Source organism: Aricia agestis, chromosome 9 (genome assembly GCF_905147365.1).
Source record: "Aricia agestis chromosome 9, ilAriAges1.1, whole genome shotgun sequence".
In the NCBI taxonomy this organism is placed as follows: domain Eukaryota; kingdom Metazoa; phylum Arthropoda; class Insecta; order Lepidoptera; family Lycaenidae; genus Aricia; species Aricia agestis.
Genome location: NC_056414.1, coordinates 2,285,503 through 2,306,213, shown reverse-complemented (window position 1 = coordinate 2,306,213; position 20,711 = coordinate 2,285,503). Strand labels below are relative to the sequence as shown.

At 35.7% G+C, this 20,711-nt stretch overlaps 3 protein-coding genes across 15 annotated transcripts in view; 2 read left to right on the top strand and 1 right to left on the bottom strand.

The window, feature by feature from the left end:
- Positions 1–1,667: 1,667 nt before the first annotated feature.
- LOC121730634 (BLOC-1-related complex subunit 8 homolog) lies at positions 1,668–18,980 on the bottom strand. Its single transcript, XM_042119774.1, has 4 exons — positions 18,970–18,980; positions 3,256–3,354; positions 2,846–3,023; positions 1,668–2,349 (listed from the first exon to the last, which is right to left on the bottom strand). Exons 2-4 carry the CDS (start codon positions 3,305–3,307, stop codon positions 2,064–2,066), a joined length of 516 nt encoding a protein of 171 aa, XP_041975708.1. The 5' UTR covers positions 3,308–3,354; positions 18,970–18,980; the 3' UTR covers positions 1,668–2,063.
- Positions 4,793–8,748, top strand: LOC121730630 (epidermal retinol dehydrogenase 2-like). 2 transcript variants are annotated; one of them, XM_042119771.1, is made up of 5 exons: positions 4,793–5,026; positions 5,313–5,513; positions 5,856–6,185; positions 6,608–6,852; positions 7,658–8,747. In XM_042119771.1, exons 2-5 carry the CDS (start codon positions 5,346–5,348, stop codon positions 7,848–7,850), a joined length of 936 nt encoding a protein of 311 aa, XP_041975705.1. In that variant the 5' UTR covers positions 4,793–5,026; positions 5,313–5,345; the 3' UTR covers positions 7,851–8,747. The 2 variants fall into 2 exon arrangements, with proteins under 2 accessions (XP_041975705.1, XP_041975704.1); XM_042119770.1 differs by lacking the exon at positions 4,793–5,026 and adding an exon at positions 5,125–5,242 and having other exon boundaries at positions 7,658–8,748.
- Positions 9,606–20,711, top strand: part of LOC121730627 — a 171,416-nt gene continuing 160,310 nt past the window's right edge. For all 12 annotated transcript variants that reach the window (XM_042119764.1, XM_042119763.1, XM_042119760.1 and 9 more), the window contains exon 1: positions 9,606–9,789. The gene's annotated coding sequence lies outside the window, so the exon portion shown is untranslated. The remainder of the gene's footprint in view (positions 9,790–20,711) is intronic.

Genomic DNA, 20,711 nt, shown 5'->3' with positions numbered 1-20,711 from the left:
GAAAATCGGTGCTGCCGTTATGGTGTTTAGCAGCAAACACCGCGTCACGATAGTATGGTATCGAGGTTTTCTTCGACTGTTTACTCTTCGATGTGATTAATAATTATTCAATTGAGAGGTCAATTATCAATATGAATGATGATGTGTGTTGTGTAAGTAAATAAAATGTCTTTGTGGTTTTTCTGAGGATACCAAGTTTTGGGAAACCCCATTACGAATCCCTATATACAGCTGTAAAAAAAATAAGTGATAATACTTTAGGGTCTGTACGTCTTCCTTGTAGAGAGTTCACTGTGAAAGTAGCAGCGCTGAAAGACATTTTTTTCACTTTTGTATGGGGAAACCCGTAACGCTCGGGCCCTTGCCCATACAAAAGTGAAAAAAAATGTTGGTCTTTCAGCGCTGCTACTTTCACAGTAAACTCTCTACAAGGAACACGTACACACCCTAAAGTATTATCAATTATTTTTGTTACACACTGTATATCAGCTTAGGGCTTGCTTCACCACTTCCTGGTAAGCGCCGGATATTCTATCCATAACTTATTTGACAGATACTCCATACTCAGTCTGTCAGATAAATTGTGGATAGCCTATTCGGCACTTATCAAGGAGTGGTGAAACAGGCCCTTACTGATGGTAATTTTAACCAATCAAGGCTTCTCCTTCATTCATAATAATATAAAAGAGACAACGTGATACTAATTCAAGCATTAAATTTAAGTCGTTGGTGAAATTGGGCCTAAACTTAACATATACTGATGTTAATTTTAACCAGTTAAACTTTACATCAGTATAACAATTTCCAATATTGGAAAGATTCAGCAACCAGAAATAGGTGTGTACCTAGAGATACAAACTAAAGAACTTAAATCATAGAGGAATCATCTTAAATCAATAAAAAGGTCAAGTTATTAATAATATTATGCATCATGCAAATTTTATGCATTTTTGCAAAATTGCTAAAACTTCAATGATTCTCACGTTTATTTTCAAACCAATGTTAGTATAAAGCAGATTAGAAGCAGTTAAGTGTCGAAATAAGGCAAAAAGCTGATTTTGTTAGTAGCATTTATTACTTATAGCTTTCTGTGAAACATCACAAACACACAGTGCAATTTTATATATAAAAAGTCCCCTTTTTAATCCTTGGTTAGTACAATAACATTAAAATGTTGGATGCTGACCATACCCATTTCTTCCCAATTACTCTTTTACTTTTTAATTCACCATGATTGGTGACGTGTGATAGATGATGACAATGCAATGGAAAAAAGGTGAGTCTAGTCCACAGTTGATAACTCATAACAAAGTAAGGGGGATATTGGTCTGATGATCTGATGATATAATATGAGCCACACTGCTTCACAAGATAACAATGTTAAAAACTCTTGGTGCAAACAATTATGTATGTGATGGACGCTTTTCTGTGTCATACTATCTTCACATACATAATTGCTTATTGTTATAATTTTAAGCACTTAAATTCTTATGACTAGAATAATTATTAGTTTTTCCATGGAAATGACAATGTGTAAAAAGCATCTGAATATAAATTATTTCTACTATCAATATAAAAAGCAAGTAAAAACCTTATCTCAGGCCTAAAGAATGATACACACAAAATTTCATTTAAATCGGTTGAGCCGATTTGAAGGAGTTCCTGCACAAACACTGTGACACGAGAATTTTATATTTTTGATATTTTTAAAGTCATCCATCACCTAAAAGATTAATTAATGTTGTATGCATTAAATAATGTTGTAGTCACTGAACCCTGGCCTAAAAAAAATAACATATATGCCTGAGTTGTATAGTTAGGCAAACATTTTAAAGTCACTAAAATCCAAAGCAGGCAGAACTAAGTCTAAAGTCTTAACTTGCGCCTATTGCAGATCCGAATCGAAGCGTAGAGCGGACAGATTTGTTGCTTTGTATCGATTTCTATGGTACTGCGTACACTAGAACGTCATTTTGGCACCAGACAAGTGATCGACAAAGCTCCATCCGCACTGTATGCTCCGATTCTGACCCAGTGGACACACAGCTTTAATGTGTATATGTTCAATGTAAAGTTGTATGAGATCTGTGCAACTCAGCGTTAGAGCCCCGAGCATGTGTCATGATGTTCTCCAATCGGTTAGTTGTTTCTCGGATCATAGAGAAATCCGAGAGGTCGGGAAGGTCAAGCACAATATGAGCTGAGAGACGTTTGTAAACTGAATCTTTATCTTTTTTATTTCTCCTAGCCTCCTCATATTTTAACTGTTGTTTCAAAAATATTGACTGCTTTAACAATTCCTGTATGTTCTTGAAGCTGTTGGCTGCACCATCCATTGACTTCACTGCACTGTAACAGTAAACATTATTTTGTATTAATATTTTTCATTAGGTACACTAGATCAGAGGTTCCCAAACTTATTTTGTCTACTGCCCACTTTAAGAACAATTAATTATATTTTAGCGCCCCATTGTTTCAATTAAAAATGCATCCAGATGAAATAAATCACCCCCCAAGCAAGCGAGCACAACGCCCCCATTTTTTCTGGATCCCACACCCTTTAGACTTTCAGCACCCACAAAGGGGTGTTATCATCCACTTTGGGAAAATCTGCACTAGATGTTATGATTTTTTTCTTACCATGTATAGGTATAATGACATTCCTAACACTGTTACAACTTCTAGCAAGATCAATAGCAGAAACTAACACTAAGAAATTCCATAATATAATCTCAGAGGTGACCAAGGGACACACCAGACTATCTTGCGTACTGCAAGAAAATTAGAATGTTGATAGAAAGTGGATCTAAGAATACTTGACTACCTACTAATGTACACTTTATACCTTAAAGCATATTCTACATCATAGCAGCGTCCTTGCAGTTCATGTTGCAGTTTCGTCACTTCCACTCGCCTTTCCACCATCGGAGGCAAAGCTTTTCTCACATGTTCTTGTAATCTGTACAATGCTAAAGAAGGTTCATTGGCCACAATATGCATATTCTCTGAAATTCTTTCAGCCGCTGAAATAAGAGACATTTGTAGCAAAATATTAGAATTTATAAATAGCTTACAATGTTTACATTTATTTTATTTGTTTTTTAGTTTAAAAGGCCGGCAACGCACCTGCAGCTCTTCTGATGTTGCGAGTGTCCATGGGCGACGGTAGTTGCTTACCATCAGGTGACCCGTTTGCTCGTTTGCCCCCTTATTTAATAAAAAAAAAAAAAAAAAAAAAAAAAAAAAAAAAATCACCTTTTTTCGCCTTTGATTCTAAATCAGAATCCCCCTGATACACAAAGGCCATTCTGAAATCTTCTGTAAATACCTACTTGAAATGATTTAACGAATCACCTTATAAGATATATATGTAGAAACACAGAGGCCAGAGCATTCTTTTTAGTAAATCATAGAGTAAATTATAATAAATGTAGTAAATATAATAAAATTAAGTTACACGTAATTTGTTTTTGTTTTGATTGAACTTTGATTTTTGAAGCATTTTTTTCAAATTTCAATTGACATTTGACATTGAGAGATAAAAAGACATAATGTCCTTTTTATTGACAGTAAAAGTAACTGTTTTTGCCAGTATCGTATTAATAAATTTTAAAAATCATTTATAATAATTTATAGAGAGTGCCTCCGCTGCCGGCGCCGGTTGCCGAGATGGCTGCCGGCGCCGTATTCCAAAGTTTGCTGAAGTCACGCGATGTTTGCTGAATAGGCTGCCGGCGCCTATTGGGCTAGTTCATCGCTTAAAATGATCAAAAACATCAATCTTGACTCATGAGATCCCTCATACTCATATTATGTAAAAGTTTTACATGACTTTTACATAATACGGGAAACACAATTAATCAATAGATTACTAAGTAAATTAGCGTTGGGAGCTATACTAGTATAAACTGACACAGCTCCACAGAGTACTTTATTATATACACAGCTCTCAGCGACTTGAGTGAGACTTCCATTCTGGAACCATCGTATACAATGTTCAATAATTAATAATTCAAGTTTTAGTTATTACAATGCTTATAATATATTACAAAGTATTAGTTAAAGACATAGACACAATTTTTTACAAGATAATGGTAGTGATGATGATGATGATAAAATATAACTTGATCTGCATAGTAGCAAGCTTTGCTTCTTTAAACATAAGGGCAATTCAGGGAGTCTATATAGGATTATCTCGCCTGCCCTAACTAAAATTGCATTCAGGGTAGTCTGCAGGACTATTCGCGCATATTTTAAATTATTGCACTCAGGGTAGTCTGTAGGACTATTCGCGCAATATTACATTTATTTTGCATTCAGAATAGTCTGTGGGACTATTTGTCGCATTTAAAAATTATTACATTCATAATAATCTCTAAGATTATTCGCCGCGTAGAAAAATTGAGGGTAGTGAAAAAAAAAATGCATTTCTATTTTTAGATTATCACTCTGCAACTGAAAATCTGGAACAGACGATTAACGAGGATATTTTAGCCATTCCATCTACTTCCGGGGCTCAAGAGCAATCCGTTGTAGAAAAACAAAATACGGATTTGAATCCGGCATTTCTTGAAGTTTTGGGCATTGATCCTAGTTCTATTACAAATTATGGACCGGAAATTAATCCTGAATTGGCAACAAGGTTAAATTACGTTTTAATATCTGGTTTAAAAAAAGAGGAACGCGTGGATTTCTCGAAAAAATATTTGATACCCGAAAATTGTCAAATAGCGGCACCGGAAATGAACGCGGAAATGACACAAAGGTCCGGTTACAAAGTTCAAAGGTCAATAATGTCAAAAATCTGGATGTGATTCAAGACATTGACAGCTAGTTGCTAGATGATAATTATAACTTTATGTTTTTCTAAATACCCTGTTCTTACCGCAACTTTTAATAAAATTAATAATAAATAATGCAATATTGTCTGATAAAAATAATGTGATGATTGAAATTTAAATTAAGTTTAGTAGGAATGCTTGACAAAATCATTATCCCCTTTATCTTCGTGCGATAAGGCTATAAGGTAAGAACTGCACGTTTTTATGTAAGTATAATTTGTTTTATCGTAGCATTGATATTGATTTTAAATATTTTCTTATCGTAGTACCAAGTGTACTTTGTATTATGCTTGTTCACTAAACGTCTGATAGATCCGGTTGATAAAAGAAAATTGTTCGATCTAATTCACTTTATTTCTTGGTTGTTTTTGGTGTGTGCGCAGTTAAAAAAAACAGCCATGGTAAGTTAAACGCAGGCATGTAAATGCATTTCAAAATGTTCGATAAGTAAAATATTTTATATTGTTTCAGGCTCTAGCAACACTTGAAACGCTCCGGAAGACTATGAATCTGTTTTTTCCTATCAATATGTTGTTAAGGGTATACTCCTTCTTTGTCCTGCTAGCTGATATAGTGTGGGTGTTTGTGAACGGCATCTATTGTATATTCCAAGCTGTTTATGAAGTTTTTAAACCACCACCACTTAAATCTGTTAGCAAGGAAACAGCCCTGGTGAGTAACCTTATTTAGTTAACTTAGTAAGCACTATTATTATGTCAACATCCAAACTATACCTACTTAGAAATCTACAAACTTTATCAGTAGAGTAGCGTGTCTTGGTGCAGCACTGTATAAACATTTTTTTTGGGCTCTCAGGAAAAGTAAATTACATATGTTGGGGGCCCCATATAGTAAATTTAATTGATATATTATGGTAGATGTGGCGGTGGCTACGTTCTTGAACTTTACGTTTCATAATCATTACATCATATATAGGAATATAAGTGTTTTATGGTATAATTTAGGCTGCCAATGAAAGTATAGTATTAATTACTTCTTTGTTTTTAATTTCAGATCATAGGGGCTGGTAGAGGAGTTGGACGTGATTTAGCCATACAACTAGCGTACCTAGGAGCAACAGTATTATGTGTTGATAAGAATGAAAATGCCAACAACAAGACTGTAGCCTACATCAAACGTAAAGGCTGTTTGGCCTTTAGTTACAACTATGACATTACAAAGAAAAATAATGTGACTAACCTTGCTAAACAGCTGAAGGAGGAGATTGGTTTTATCAGCATGATATTCTACTGCTGTGGTATACCAAGCCCTCGCTCACTGGTGGACCAACCTCCACAGGATATACATGAAACTTTGGATCTGACTTTGACCTCTTATTTCTGGGTAATTTATGTCTCATTTATTAAAAATGTGTTGCTTTCTAATAGAGTTTTAAAGCTGAAAAGAAAGTTGATGATAAGTGCCGACACTTATCGGCAAATTGACAATTTAATCTCTTAGAAAGATGCTTGTGTAAGTGTATTTATTTATTTATTTTTATTTTTTATTTTTATTTATTTAGGAAAACTTACAGCTAGAGTAACAAGCTCTATGTAACATAAACAAATTTTTCACTCAGACTAAAAAAATTTAGGTTTCGTTTGACAGCTCTAGATTGTTGCTCTATTCTGCTAGGTTAGGTTAGGTTAGGTTCGTTCTTTATGACATTTAAATATACATTTCACTGCTTTATAACATTTTTATCTAAACCTTATATTATCTTCCTTTGAATATTTCATAAATAGATTTCACCCATTTGATTTCAGCTTATAGATCACTTTGTGCCAGAAATGAAGAAGAGAAACCATGGACATATTGTTGCATTGACCTCTGTTGCTGGACTGAGCTACCTAAAGGACCAAATGCCACTGAGTGTAGCACAGTTCGCAGTGCAGGGTCTGGCAGAGTCCCTAATGGAAGATCTGAGGGTTAACAAGATTGATGGAGTCCATGTGACACTGATGCACATCTACCCATTCATTGTGTCTGACAGCTCAGAACTGACATTCAAGTGAGTACACAATATCTGACGTTCCTCAACTCAAACCCGCTAATTATCAATTATATAAAAATATTCTATCCTGTTTTATGCTAATCCATGTGCCTAAGATAGTCCACAATGTGGCTTTACCAATGGCCAGTATTAGGACCCCTTCACATTAAGTCGCCAGAAGTGCGGCAGCCGCGCGACTTCTATACTGGCGACTTAAGGTCACAGCACACATCAACTCGGAAAGGGATCGGCACCGTATCGCCTTGAGCCGTTCAATATTGTTTGTATGAAACTCCCTACTGCAACTCACACTAAGCGGTACCGTAACGTAATCGCCTCGCCACCGATCAGGCTCCGAATCGGGATGCGACGCGTGGTCAACTAGCAGTCCCCCTTACGGCTCGTCGTCCCCGTGCTTACGTCTCTCCGTACTCCAGCTTACGTTTCTTCGTCCACCCTTGCCCCTTTCCCCTTCTCCGAGCCGTAAGCGAGGCGTCGCCTAGCCGTAGCCGAGTTAACGTGCAGGCGCTACTGATATGCTTTGGTTACGTGCATATGTTAGGTTGACGCCTGGTTGACGGCGAGGCAAAAGGCAATACGGTGACGATCCCTTTCCAAGTTGATATGTGACCTTCAATGTGAAGGCGTCCTTACTCTACACATATATTTTTCATCACTAACAAAATAGATATTTCACCATTGCATAAGTTGTAGATGGCTATCAATTTATCTATGTACCTACATACATGTAACACAAATGTGTGTACTGTAAAACCAGTTTGTTAATAGATCTTGGCAAAACTGATTGTGGTTTTTTTTTCAGAATTTCCAGTTACTTCGGCACAATAACGCCTGAAAAGGCCGCAACGAGTATACTGGATAGTGTGAGACGAAATTATCCAGAAGCTTCTATACCTAAATATCTGCTCTTCCTAGGACATATACTACGTATTCTGCCTAGAAGAGCAACAGTATTGATAAGAGATCTATTAGACACAGGAGTCGACTTTGCCTAACCAACATCAGTAAAAAAAAATAACATTCCAAAGCATGATAGGTATTTAAATTATGCATTTATAGGATAAAAAAAATATGTTCAACCTACAATAAATATTATTATTATTTGTAGTGTTAACACAATCTTGCTCTCTTTTTACTAGTTCAAACTGCATAAAAAAAATAAAAAAAACTTTGTTTTTCTAATATTGAGTACCAAAGACCATGAGATTATAAATATAAACTTATTTGTTTTTATAACTTTATAATTATGTGATTTGTAAAGATGTGAGATCTGTCAAAGGTGCAATAACTATTAAATGGACTTAAATTTATACTCAGAGAGGCTGTTAAGATTGTGATAAAATTGCTACGTAAACTGGATCTTACGATTATTTAAAAGTTTTCCATATTAAAATAAGTTACTGTATTATCTCCGCCGAGACGAGCCTTATCTTTCTAGAAGTACAAAGTTATTTGTCTTAAGTATATTGTATAGGTTACATTTTATAAGCTATATTTTATAAGATTTTACGATTGTGCAGAGATAAGACAAGATATAATGCTATATATTTTTACATTGTAATGACAAAGATACTCCAAATGTTACTTAAACACAAGATAACAGTTCTTATGGAATGAGATGACAATACTTAAAATTAAGTAACTATGTAATACATAAGCCTTCATACCAATAAAAATATACAACGATTAAACCTGTATAAGATGGCCTGCTTGTCTTTGTCTGGCGTCTTAAAAATATCATGTAGACAAAAGGATACTTAGATAAAAAAATTAAATACATATAACATAACATATAAGTTGAATAGGAATAGGTCTTTTATTTGGATCCTTCCTATTATTTATCTATGATCTTGTATTACATGATATAATATTTATTTGCTGTGTTAATATTTATATTAGTAAGTAAGGAATTATTCACTTAAAAAAGAAATGTTTGTACATTTTGTAAAAAATAAATTGAAAACGCAATAAAATGTTCAATTTTGATTAGAATTATTAGTTTTTTGTTTTATTTCAGATAGCTAAGTTAAGCAAAGTCTACTTTTTATTTACTTTGTAAGGCTATGTCTTTGCTTGATTATAACCTGTTATAACCTTACTATATTATTGTAAAGTTTCATTAAAATCCACTCAGTGGTTTTTACGTGAAAGAGCTTTTCCGTCCATTACGTTCGTCAAGTTAAATAATATTTCAAAATAATACTAAACGGTGGATTTAGCTACAAGATAAGGCTATAGCTATATTACAGGATGTAGTAATATTATCACTGACCTCCATTATACAAGTACGCGTACTTGTATAATGGAGATCAGTGAATATTATAAATCATGATAACAAGGGCTTTTCCGTGGTTATGATAAAAAATTATAAATTCAAGTCTTGAAAGTTGAACTTGAGCTTACGTAAGCTTAATCTTTAAAACGCCCTCTTTTGTAGAGTAGCAAAATATATCAACACTTTGATTTCTCATATTTATGCTAGATGGCGCTAAAAACTGAAAATTAATTTTTACTTTAAATAATTTTAAGTTGTTGCTTGTCAAGTTTCCTAAATTATTAGATAAAACCATAGACATAATATATACTAAAACGTTTATGATACTGTAAAATTACAGTTTAATCAAAATTTTCCCCATTTTGATTGCTATTTTTCAGTCATAGCAATATGTTTTCTTATGTCATTTGAACGTCAATGTCAAATCACAGTACAAAGTACAAACGTCAACTTTCGAAACATTTTGATTTTTGGAAAGCTTTCACAGTGGCGCTGTATTACAGTTTTATTTTGTGCGAGTGTATTTACATAATTTAGGATTTAACAATAAAACTATTCGGTTTGTAAAAAGTGCGATTGTTTTCAAGTGTTCGTAAAATCTACTGGACATTATCGAGAGAGTCTTTGGCGAAACTCGGAAAGATTCGCGACAATATCAAGTAAGTCCTAAGTAACTCTCTCCTACTGTAACAGCCGATCGATATTAGAAAAATACAGTTCGATTTACATGTTTTAGTTGCTATAAACTACTTAGTTGATATAAAGTTTTAAGGAATAGCTTGAATTAACTATAAAACGTCCATTTAGCTAAGGGAAGAACCTATATTAAATAATTATATTTTACGTAAACAGTGGACGGATTTTCTCATTACAACCAGATGTAGGACTCAAATAAAACAGTAGTTGTTTGTTATTGTTACTTGAACTTAGTCATGGGCGTACCCAGGTTCTGGATTTTTCATAAGCTAGGTGTTTATAATTTTTTTTTTACAACTAAAAATAATAAAAAATTAATAATTTTTAGTTGTAAAAATATTGTATTGCAAACAAATGGCAAAAATTCGTTCTTAATTTTTTATTTTTATAGATAAAAGTACTAGATAATATACTTAGTAGGGACGTCAACATGATCCAGCTGCCCCCCCCTGCCCCCCCTTCGGTACGCCCATGAACTTAGTGCTAAATAAGTAACCTTATTTAGTACTTAATAAGTTTTACCCTAGAGGTTTTACCACCTTGTAATAATTTATCTTAGCAAATAACTTGTGGAATGAATAATAGGAGTAAAATTGAGTAAATGCATGGTTTATAAATAAAACATAATGTGTTTGTACAATATTTTTTTTAAATAATTATATGTAAGTAAGTAAATTTTTTATCATTATCATTTAGCAAAAGAGGTCAGCAGAAAAATTAACTCCCATTATAACTGAATCGATTATTTGAGAAACCCCACAAGTCCCAATTTTGGCAAAATTGAGTTAAGTATGGCAATTAACTCAGTAGGGGTAAATACACAGGTCACGGAAAAACCACACAAGTCCTGCTTTCTACGTACGATTTATAGCCGTTCAAATTATACATTTAGTTGAGAAACACCATAAGTCCAGGACATGTGGGATTTCTCTAATACATACTCGGCAATCTATAATTAATTGTCAGTGTAGAGTTAAGACCAGTGTTGCCAACTTAGTGGTATTTCCACTAGATCTGGTGGTCTAGACATACCTTTCGGCGGGAAAAATTTGGTTTTGTGGCTACTTAATTATATTATATAAACTTAATTATATTATTATTATTATCTTTATTCGTTTTGCCGCATTCTAACGCTGATATAGAGCGATTATTTAGCATGATTCCACGACAATGAAAATTTACATTGGAGGTCTTTCTTGTGACACATTTCTAAATAACACATCTAAGGCACTTATGGAGTTTCCCACAGAACCTGTAAGCATGCAATATCGACCATTAAACAAGAAGAAGATGACTGATCTTCAAAAATTGAAGACATACCTGCCAGAAACAAGAAGAGTTCAAAAATTCTATGAAACCATTTTTAAATGGCCAGTTACGGATAGGGAATGTGAAGAACATTATGGAGGTTGAATTCTGCATTGAATGAAGCACATTTCCTGTAATAATATGATAAATAACATTATTCATAGCTAAAATAAATAATAGTTTTATTTATGTATTTGAGAAACCCCACATGTCCATTGACTTAAATCCTTTTTTTTTGTAGAAGGTGTATGATTTTGAAACTTGTGTTATGTTACTTAGATGTAGAATGGTCCTAGTAACACTTTAGTTTATTCAACTTAATAACATTCATAAATATTTTTTTTAGTATTATGTTTTTTGTTCCTCCTGTAAAATAGGGTCTCATGGACATGTAGGGTTTCTGAAATAATCGATTCAACTGTGTTTTACTTAAACAAAGAAAATAATAAAATTCAACATTATTCGTGGCATTAAATATTCTATTACTTACTTATAATTAATATGCACATTTATTTTAATTCTTTTAATGTTTTATCTTCTTATTTAAATAAAATTCTCGTGTCACAATGTTAGTTACCATACTCATCCGAAATGGCTTTACTGATTTTTACCTATATGTATATTCAGTAGGTCTGAGAATCAGCTACTGGCTACTTTCTATATTGATGAGTGCATTATTTGTTGAATATTATTACAACTCGAGACTGACAGCGACTATTGTTTGTGCGACACAACGGGATAGCAATGGACGTTGCCATGGTGCCATACATTACACACTTTAGTCACTTCAATAAAATAATGTGGGCGTAATACTTTATATGGCAAAACAATGTTTGCCGGGACAACTAGTTTTTTATAAATTCCACTAGTTATGTATTTGCAAAGAGTCAACACTATTACAACATTCACTTCAAACTTGTTGTTCTGGTTTTAAAGATAGTTCCTGCTGTACTTAATCTCCGAAATGCAAAATATTATATGCCTAGCGGATAGAGCCGATGCTACGTGCTGACCGGAGAGATGTGCTCTGCTTGCTGATCGGCCTTGCGGGGGCTCCAAGCGTTTCAGTAATCGGCCTTTTACCATTAACGTCTAACATTTTTCCGATATCATTCCACAACGATCATTAGGGAGTATTGATGTCTAAATAACATTTTAGAGCGAGCTGCGAGGCCACAATGTTCTCGTACGTCGCGGTACGTCGCGGTACGTCGCGTCGTCGCAACGGAACACGCATAACACATACCGTATAACTCCGTTGTGAGGACGCAAATCAATACAGCCAAATACGGTGACACCGCAACGCATCATGAGAAAGAAGAAGAGAGATCTTCCACTTCATCACCCGTCCGAGGCTCCGTCAAAACTCCTATTATGCGTAAAGTAGGACCAAGCTACAAAACTTGCAGCACCACATTGTGCATTGTAAAAATCTACGTTGGTGTGCAATGATTTATCTTGCGATACGATAGATCATCGTAACGATTTGTTGTGGCTTGACCAACAAAATATGCTGGGCTGGCTCATAAAATATGTAAAACGACAAAGCGGCGACGCACCGCACCACACTGGATCGGTGGCCACGCTGTTAATCGGTCCAACAAATGCTCTATTGATTGAAAACATCTCGTTTCGGGAGTACCGCCATCCATTAATATTTCCTTAATGACGCGGAGCATTAGCGGGCCGTAAATTATTGTTAATTTGATGCCAGAACCCATTTTCAATTGACAATGCCTCGATCAATAAACCTTCGCGAATTTGTATTAAATATTCTTAAATGGGTTTTAATAAAGGCAGGCACTTGCTTGTATCAATTTCTGCATTGGGCCTGTAGGCCTGCTACGAAACCGTTTTGAGACTCAAACAATCGGACGAGAATGCCGCGTCCTGCTCTAACAACGTCATTTGACTTTTGTTAGAGTAGACGCAACATGTACAAAATGTTGTATATATTTATCGAGTTATTGAGAAAAAAACTAATTTCACCTGGCATATGAAAGACGGGCATGAGTGTGAAGAGAGAAGGACGATGTTTGATTTTTTGGGTTATTAGCCCTCTTAAGCACAGTGTAAGTGCCTTATTTCTTAAAGCTACACCCTCGAGTATAACCGGATATCGCAGTCGCATGCTCTTAAATATTCATAACGCACGATTGCATACTAATTATATTTCCTTTACAATCTACATGACAAATGTTTGGTTGTAGTACTGGAATGGACTATATTTGGTATAAATTAGGTACTTTTTTAAACAAAGAATCTGTAATAGAAGTACTTGATACGGCGGTGAAGATGGATTGTCTCCGCCGCTTTTTGAGGCGAAACCATTATATTTTCTAAGTTAATTATCCAAGGTTTTCTTCCTCCACAAAATTCCCATCCAATCTAAGAAAACAAACTCAATTTGAAGGAAAATCAATTTCGGAATTATCCGGAATAAGTTATTTAACGTTTTTATCCGACTCAGGTGGTTTCGTCCCGTTTTAATTTTAAATAAGCCATTATTCTTGGGCGGAGTTTATTCCGCGGGCGATTCTTTTGTGCCGCGGTAAAATTTTATCGCGACTCATTTCTAAATGCATATTACTTTGTTTTCCAACGTTTTTATAAAATCTTTTGTGTGGGTAGATATAATTCAGAAGTGGGATGGCTCGGTAGGTGTGAAATTACGCTGTTATTTGAATTCGCTTTATTATGTTGCTTAATAAAGAGGTAAAATGTGTGCTAATATTGTAATTGTGTGTCTTAGGCCGGTATAAATAGTCAGTACTCAAGATACATCTCGGTCTCAAGACGCGGTTCGGCTCTATGATTGGTCCAAATTTTGACAGCCAACCAATCACAGAGCCTGAACCGTGTCTTGAGACTGAGATGCATCTTGAGTACTGACTATTTATACCGGCCTTAGTGTCTGTCTAACATGGTTGCGTAGCTGCTCTGTCTATGGATAGTATGGACAATGCACATTGCACAATCGTCCTCGATTATGGGAAATCATAGTCGAATAATAATGTCCCTTATTCCTTGATATGCCATTCGAGCCGCATAATAGTTGGGAAATGTTAGTAGCTATAAGCTAAAATTATGCTGAAAAGGTCCCCGTTTAACAATTTCGGCCTAGTTATCCTTACATTGTTTGCTTTATGAAATTAATTTCTAAAGCTAAGCTTCAAGCGCTTAATTATGAAAATGTTTTTGACTCTCCTTAATCGCGCTTACGATGTAGAGTTAATTTTGATAATGAAAACCGTCTCCGTACACCCTCATTTCCTAACCTTGTATTAGAATTCATTGCATGGATCCATATTCGAAAGTAACTGAAAAAGGCTCTATCTTATATCTAATATATAAAATTCTCGTGCCATAGTTTTCGTTGCCATACTCCTCCGAAACGGCTTGACCGATTCTCATGAAATTTTGTGAGCATATTGAGTAGGTCTGAGAATCGGCCAACGTCTATTTTTCATACCAAAAATATTTATATGGCAAAACAATGTTTGCCGGGACAGCTAGTAGGTATATAAAAATCTCGTGTCACAATGTTCGTTCCCGTACTCCTCCGAAACGGCTTGACCGATTCTCATGAAATTTTGTGAGCATATTGAGTAGGTCTGAGAATCGGCCAACGTCCATTTTTCATACCCCTAAGTATTATTACTTATGGGGTGTACAACCCTTATGGGTTGTTCACATTATTAAAATTATTTATATGGCAAAACAACGTTTGCCGGGTCAGCTAGTATTATATAAAGGCATTTGTATACTTAAGTTTCCCAAATATAAAATTTCCTCATTTCATTCTTCGTTCAAAATGAATTTGCCTTGGAGATTTTAAAGTGACTCTTATGTTGTTAGCATTAAGGTCCTATAAAATCAGAACGGCCACTGTTGCTGCGTCACCTATTGAGTAATTAATAGTCCTGGCTAGTTGTATAACTTAACATTTGTTAAGGCGAAGTCATGAGGGGAACTATCAACTAACATTGGGGTCTGGGAGTGTATTATAACCTGTGGTTTCAGCTTTCGCGGCAACTTTAATTGGGGAACCGTGACTGGCTTGAATTACGAGGGTAGAACGAAATATATGAAGAAACACATGTGCGACTTTAGTTTCCTTATTCAGAGGTGCGACTTACGACAGTTTTTGGATGAAAAAGTTGCTCTAGTTATAGTTGATGGTAGAGCGACAGTGATTGATTGGCTGATCCAATTTAAATTTTTGTCGGGAAAAATTCTGCACAAAACGTTAACACAAAACTGTGGTCTAATATTGTAAATTGATGAATTTTGGAATGATTCCGAGCGTTACATTAATAATTTTAAATACGTACTATGATTATAATAATCATGTTATCAAGATAGAGTGCTTGCCTTGCTGTGAATTACCATTTTTAAGAAAAATTGCGAGCCATCAGGCAACAAGTTAGGTAAGGGCGCAGTGCACAGTTGCACACTGTCTAAAAAAAATAAAATATCCACAGCCGAACATATAACCTCCTCGTTTTTTGGAAGTCGGTTAATAATGTATTCTCGTCCACCATTGGCATTCTGATCATAGCGCACACAGAAAAAAGTACTTTTTCACAAAACAAGCAACAGGAAAACATCCAAATTTGTAGAAAAATACACTTTATTTTGTGTATCGCTAGAGTCGATGTTTAGGATTCAAATGGTGAGAATTTCTGGAGTCTAAGATAAGTAAGCCAACCTGACCTCTCCGCGCCGCAACCGCTGTCAGTTACAAATTGTTGGGCCATCCGCAAGATGAATAGCTGTTTGACACGTGATAAGCGAAAGTAGCTTTTAGGGATATAGAATTAGGTACTTACAATTCCGAACCTCCCTAGATACGGGGCTGAGGCGCGGAAAAATATTCTGTTTTATCGTAACGTGACTAAATTTTGCACTCGACTAAATAAATATGTTATACAATGGGTCTTAAAAATTACTGACTTTATAAGACAGACTTAATATAGACCCAGACAAACATGTTTAACGAATAAATTCTTAAAAGCCAAGGGACTGAAAATGATGTAATCTTAGCCATCGTAAATAACCTCTCTGAGTAAAGATTTTTGAGGCAAAGGAAATTTTCGTACACAGACTTAATAAAGTCTCGCTGGTATTACATGAAAAAGTCTTGAAAAAAACAGACTAGCTTTTACTTCAACCCTCGGTAAAAGGAAATTATATGTTTCTTGGCAGTTCCTACCCTTTGTATTTCATTGTAAACTTACGCGCTACTAAGCGTGTTCTTTCTCAGGAATGTTTTCCTACGCGATTGTTTATGAAAAATGTTTTCAAACTACAACATATTTTGATGTTAATGGCCCCTAAAATTGTGCTCCGAAAAAAACTCCTAAGTTTACTGTTTTGGTACGATAAAATCAGTGCTTTGTACATTTCTAAAACCTCTTACTCAAAATTTTGACATACTTATTATACTCCACTCGGGCTAACTTGTCGCTAGCGGTCGTTGACTCCCTGTCAAAAACTTGTCATTTTTCGTATAAACCGCGATTGACAATGAAGTGTCAGATATTGTCAATCGTGGTTTTATATGGAAAATGACAAGTTTTTGACAGGGAGTCAATGACCGCTAGCGACAAGTTAGCCCGAGTGGAGTATAGTCTAATTACTCTTTGAAACACTTTTTAAATTAATAAAATTATAAATAGCAGTTTACTTTTTATCACCCCAGAATGGGGTCTGTTTTTCACGCGCCCCGAAAATAAATGACACCTAAACGAAAATATTCTTTTAATTTATGTTAAATCTGTACACAGACGATCGGCGGAAAACGCGAGCAGATGGAGCCGTGATAAAGAACGGCTAAATAAACCCTCCATAAACGTAACACCAAATAATATGATCCCCCAGATCTTGCGCTGGTGACATTGTTAAAATTCACGATGCTCCCCTAATTTATAAGGCGGATTTTGTGCAAATTTTTCTCTACCCTCCGTTCAGGGTTTCGGGTAAGATATAACCACTGGTTCGCTTGATCCTCTGTGTGATTATCGCGTGAATATAGAGTTTTTTGTTTTTTACTTGTGAAACTTTGTGGTCTAGAGTCAGATGACTTTAGATCACGAATCATTTTAAGGATTTTTCGGATATGTATAAAAGATCGCTGTTTTCATTAAAATCAGCTTACGGAAATAAGGTTTTTAAATAGACACGTACTTTAATACTTAAATTCATAATATATTTCTTCCAAACAAGAATTCCATTATAAAACAGATGCTTCTAAAGGAATAGCATTTCTTTATGTTATTACTGCTTTATAGATACGTTGTTTAAAGGAGCAGGATGTAAATGTAGTCGACGTGCTTTATTCTTCGCTCGAGGGATGTATTTTATTTTAAAAGCAAGAAACGTAAAAGGAAAATGTCGTCCTTTAGTTCTAGAATCTAGGATTTGGGGAATACACTGTGTCTTGTATTGGCTGTCTGTTTTGCTGATATTTTTTATATCCTACTATCCTACTATTAATATTATAAAGGCGAAAGTTTGTTTGGATGTATGAATGTATGGATGTTTGTTACTCTTTCACGCAAAAACTACTGCACGGATTTTAATGAAACTTCATAATAATATAGCTTATGCATCAGAACAACACATAGGCTACAATTTTAACCGACTTTCAAAATGGGGGAGGTGTTATGTTCGTTTTTTTATGTTCAACGATTACTCCGCCGTTTGTTGACCGATTTTCAAAATTTTTCTTTTGGTATATAGGGTATCATGCCAATTTAGTATTATATTCACAAAAGTGGTGATCTGATGAAGGATCCATAAGTAATCGAGGGAACGAAATTTATAGGGAAACGTGTGGCGACTTCGATTTCGTGAGAAGTATTCTAAGCATATGCTACCAACAAGTAAGATTTTGCACCGAGGTATACCTAGTATACCGTGGTTCGGAAGGTGCTGAGAGAACTTCTGATTCTTTATAGATACAAGTTTGGGAGTTTCGGCGTTGTTTTAAGAACAGATAGCATATTATGATACTATGCAAATTACATTCATCATCATCATCATCACTACCATATTACACTATGCGTCGTCGATTATGAGCCTATTATGACCCTGTTATTGGTACTTTTCATAGTCTTTTAGATCAAGACTCGAGTTTGTCAAGCGATAATTGTAAAAAATCTATACTTAATATTATAAACCTGAAGAGTTTGTTTGCTTGAAAGCGCTAACCTCAGGAACTGCAGGTCCGATTTAGAAACTTATTTCATTGTTAGATAGCTTATTTATCGAGTAAGGTTATAGGCTATATCTCTATCTTAGCATGATAATTCACGCTAAGACTAATTACGACCAAAAAAACTCAGGAAAATGTGGGGAAAACGGGGGAAATATTAGAAAAAGTTTATATCACGCACTACTGGAGCAAACTTTATGGCAATATTTGGCACAGATATAGAGTAGACCACGTGAAGAGCGTAGGGACATAAGCTATTTTTTATGGGAAAATGTACGGTTTCCGTAAAATTCCTAATTTACGCGGGCGAAGCCGCGCGGGACATCTAGTAATATATAAAATTAGGGGGCAAACAGGTCACCTGATGTCAAGCAACTCCGTCGCCCATGGAAATTTGCAACATCAAGTTGCAAGTACGTTGCCGGCTTTTAGGAGGGAATACGCTCTCTTCTTGAAAATTCTTGATAGAATAACTCTGTGCTTGGGAACCACCACGTTTACGTTTTGCCCAAAAATATATTTCTTAAGCTACATAATGTATTCATATTTTGTTTTGAATAATATTATTATGTTGTAAATAAGTAATATGTACCAAACAGTACAGTAGTAATATGACCTAAACTGTTTCGAAGCGTGTAAAGTCTTCCTGTTTTTATTTAAGTCCGTGTCGATAAATTCAGCCCGAAGGAAGAAAATGTACTGTTTTCCATTTACAAAGCTTTCTCTACTTTACTAATAAAAGTTTTTTAAATTTCAAAGAGTACAAATTGTAACAAAACAAACTGTATTTGCTCGTGTTGCTTTTAGAATTCAATTTTTTCCAATTCGAGTGCGTTTTGTTTCCGTTTTTGAATTCGTTGTATCGATTTGCAAAGGATTTTTGTAGTTTTAAGTTTATCTTTTTGAAGATTAATTGTACCGGTTGAGTTTTTCAGCCATCCATTTTGTCAATGATCGCAATTTGTAGAGTTCAAATGGCATTATATTATAAACGTTTTTTTATTTTGTTTTTATTTTTTTATTTATTTAAATCAGGCATCTTGGCCCATATTATATATTATACCTTATAGACTAACATACATAACATATAAACTAAAGCTAACAGTAAGCACTAAACACGCGCGACGTGTTCGGAAGTCGTCCTCGGAACCTCCTGTAGACTACTCCAATCGGCCAGAACTCCTCCTTCTCGATGATGCGTCGGGACCCTCACCACAAAGGAGCTAAAATTGACTTTGTGGCGGGACTCCAAACGCTCGACCGTCAAGACGAAGTGGGTCTTGCTCCTGATGTAGTCCACGACCTGCTCGACCGTCGTGGGCCAGTGCAGCCTGGACACGTACAGCGGCGTCGTGGGAGTCTCACGCCGCAACAGCTGCTCGGGTCTTTCGGGTGCGGTGCCGCGATGGTTGCGGGCGACGGGTTTCTTCTTCCTCTCGACTCTTATAAACCCGTCATCATCGCACTTTCGGTCCTTTTTGGAGAGAGGACACTCTTCTGCGGGAGCCTCCTTTTTCCCTTTGTTTTTGAACGCGGGGGAAAAGGCGGGGGGTAAGCGACGACACTTGCGTAGTTCGGCCGCGGCTCCGTTGCAGGCGGGGAGCGGGCGGCGGTGGCGTTTTTAGTATTTGTTGTTATAGCGGCAACAGACATACACATTCTGTGAAAATTTCAGAAGTCTAGCTAAAGCGGTTCGGAGTTACTGCCTGGAGATAGACAGACGGACGGACAGACGGACAGGCATCGATGTCTTAGTAATAGGGTCCCGTTTTTACCCCTTGGGTGCGGAACCCTAAAGGTTTATATAATAAAGGATTGATAAAAGTACTTAATTATATTATGAAGTTAAGGCTAATGGAACTTACATTGTAAAGGTTTTGATTATGCAGAATAATGGCCGGCTTACTTATTCCAATCCAGCGTTTTTTTTTTAAATTCCAATCCAGTGCCGGCTTACATTAATCCAATAGTAATCCAGCCCTGGATTGGATCACTGGATTGGAACAATGTAAACTGGCCATAAATGTACGTTAACACGGTCAGTCTGGCATCAGTTCAGTCGCCAGAATGATGACTGGAAAGTACATAATAAAAAAATTATCAGTTCATCAATCAAACGATTACACGATCATCCTCCCGTAAAGGTGCATCCACATTTGTATCATTTGCGCGATCAGATCTCCGTCGCGATCATCGCGCCGTATCAAGTATGCGTATCATAGTGTTGACGCCTATTAGATCATTCTGCTGATCATGCGCGTATTTGATACGACACGTGTCAGATACGCGGTGGATAGCGATCGGGGCGTATTATGATACGTGTATCATTTTGATACGCTTCGATGATACGCGACGGAG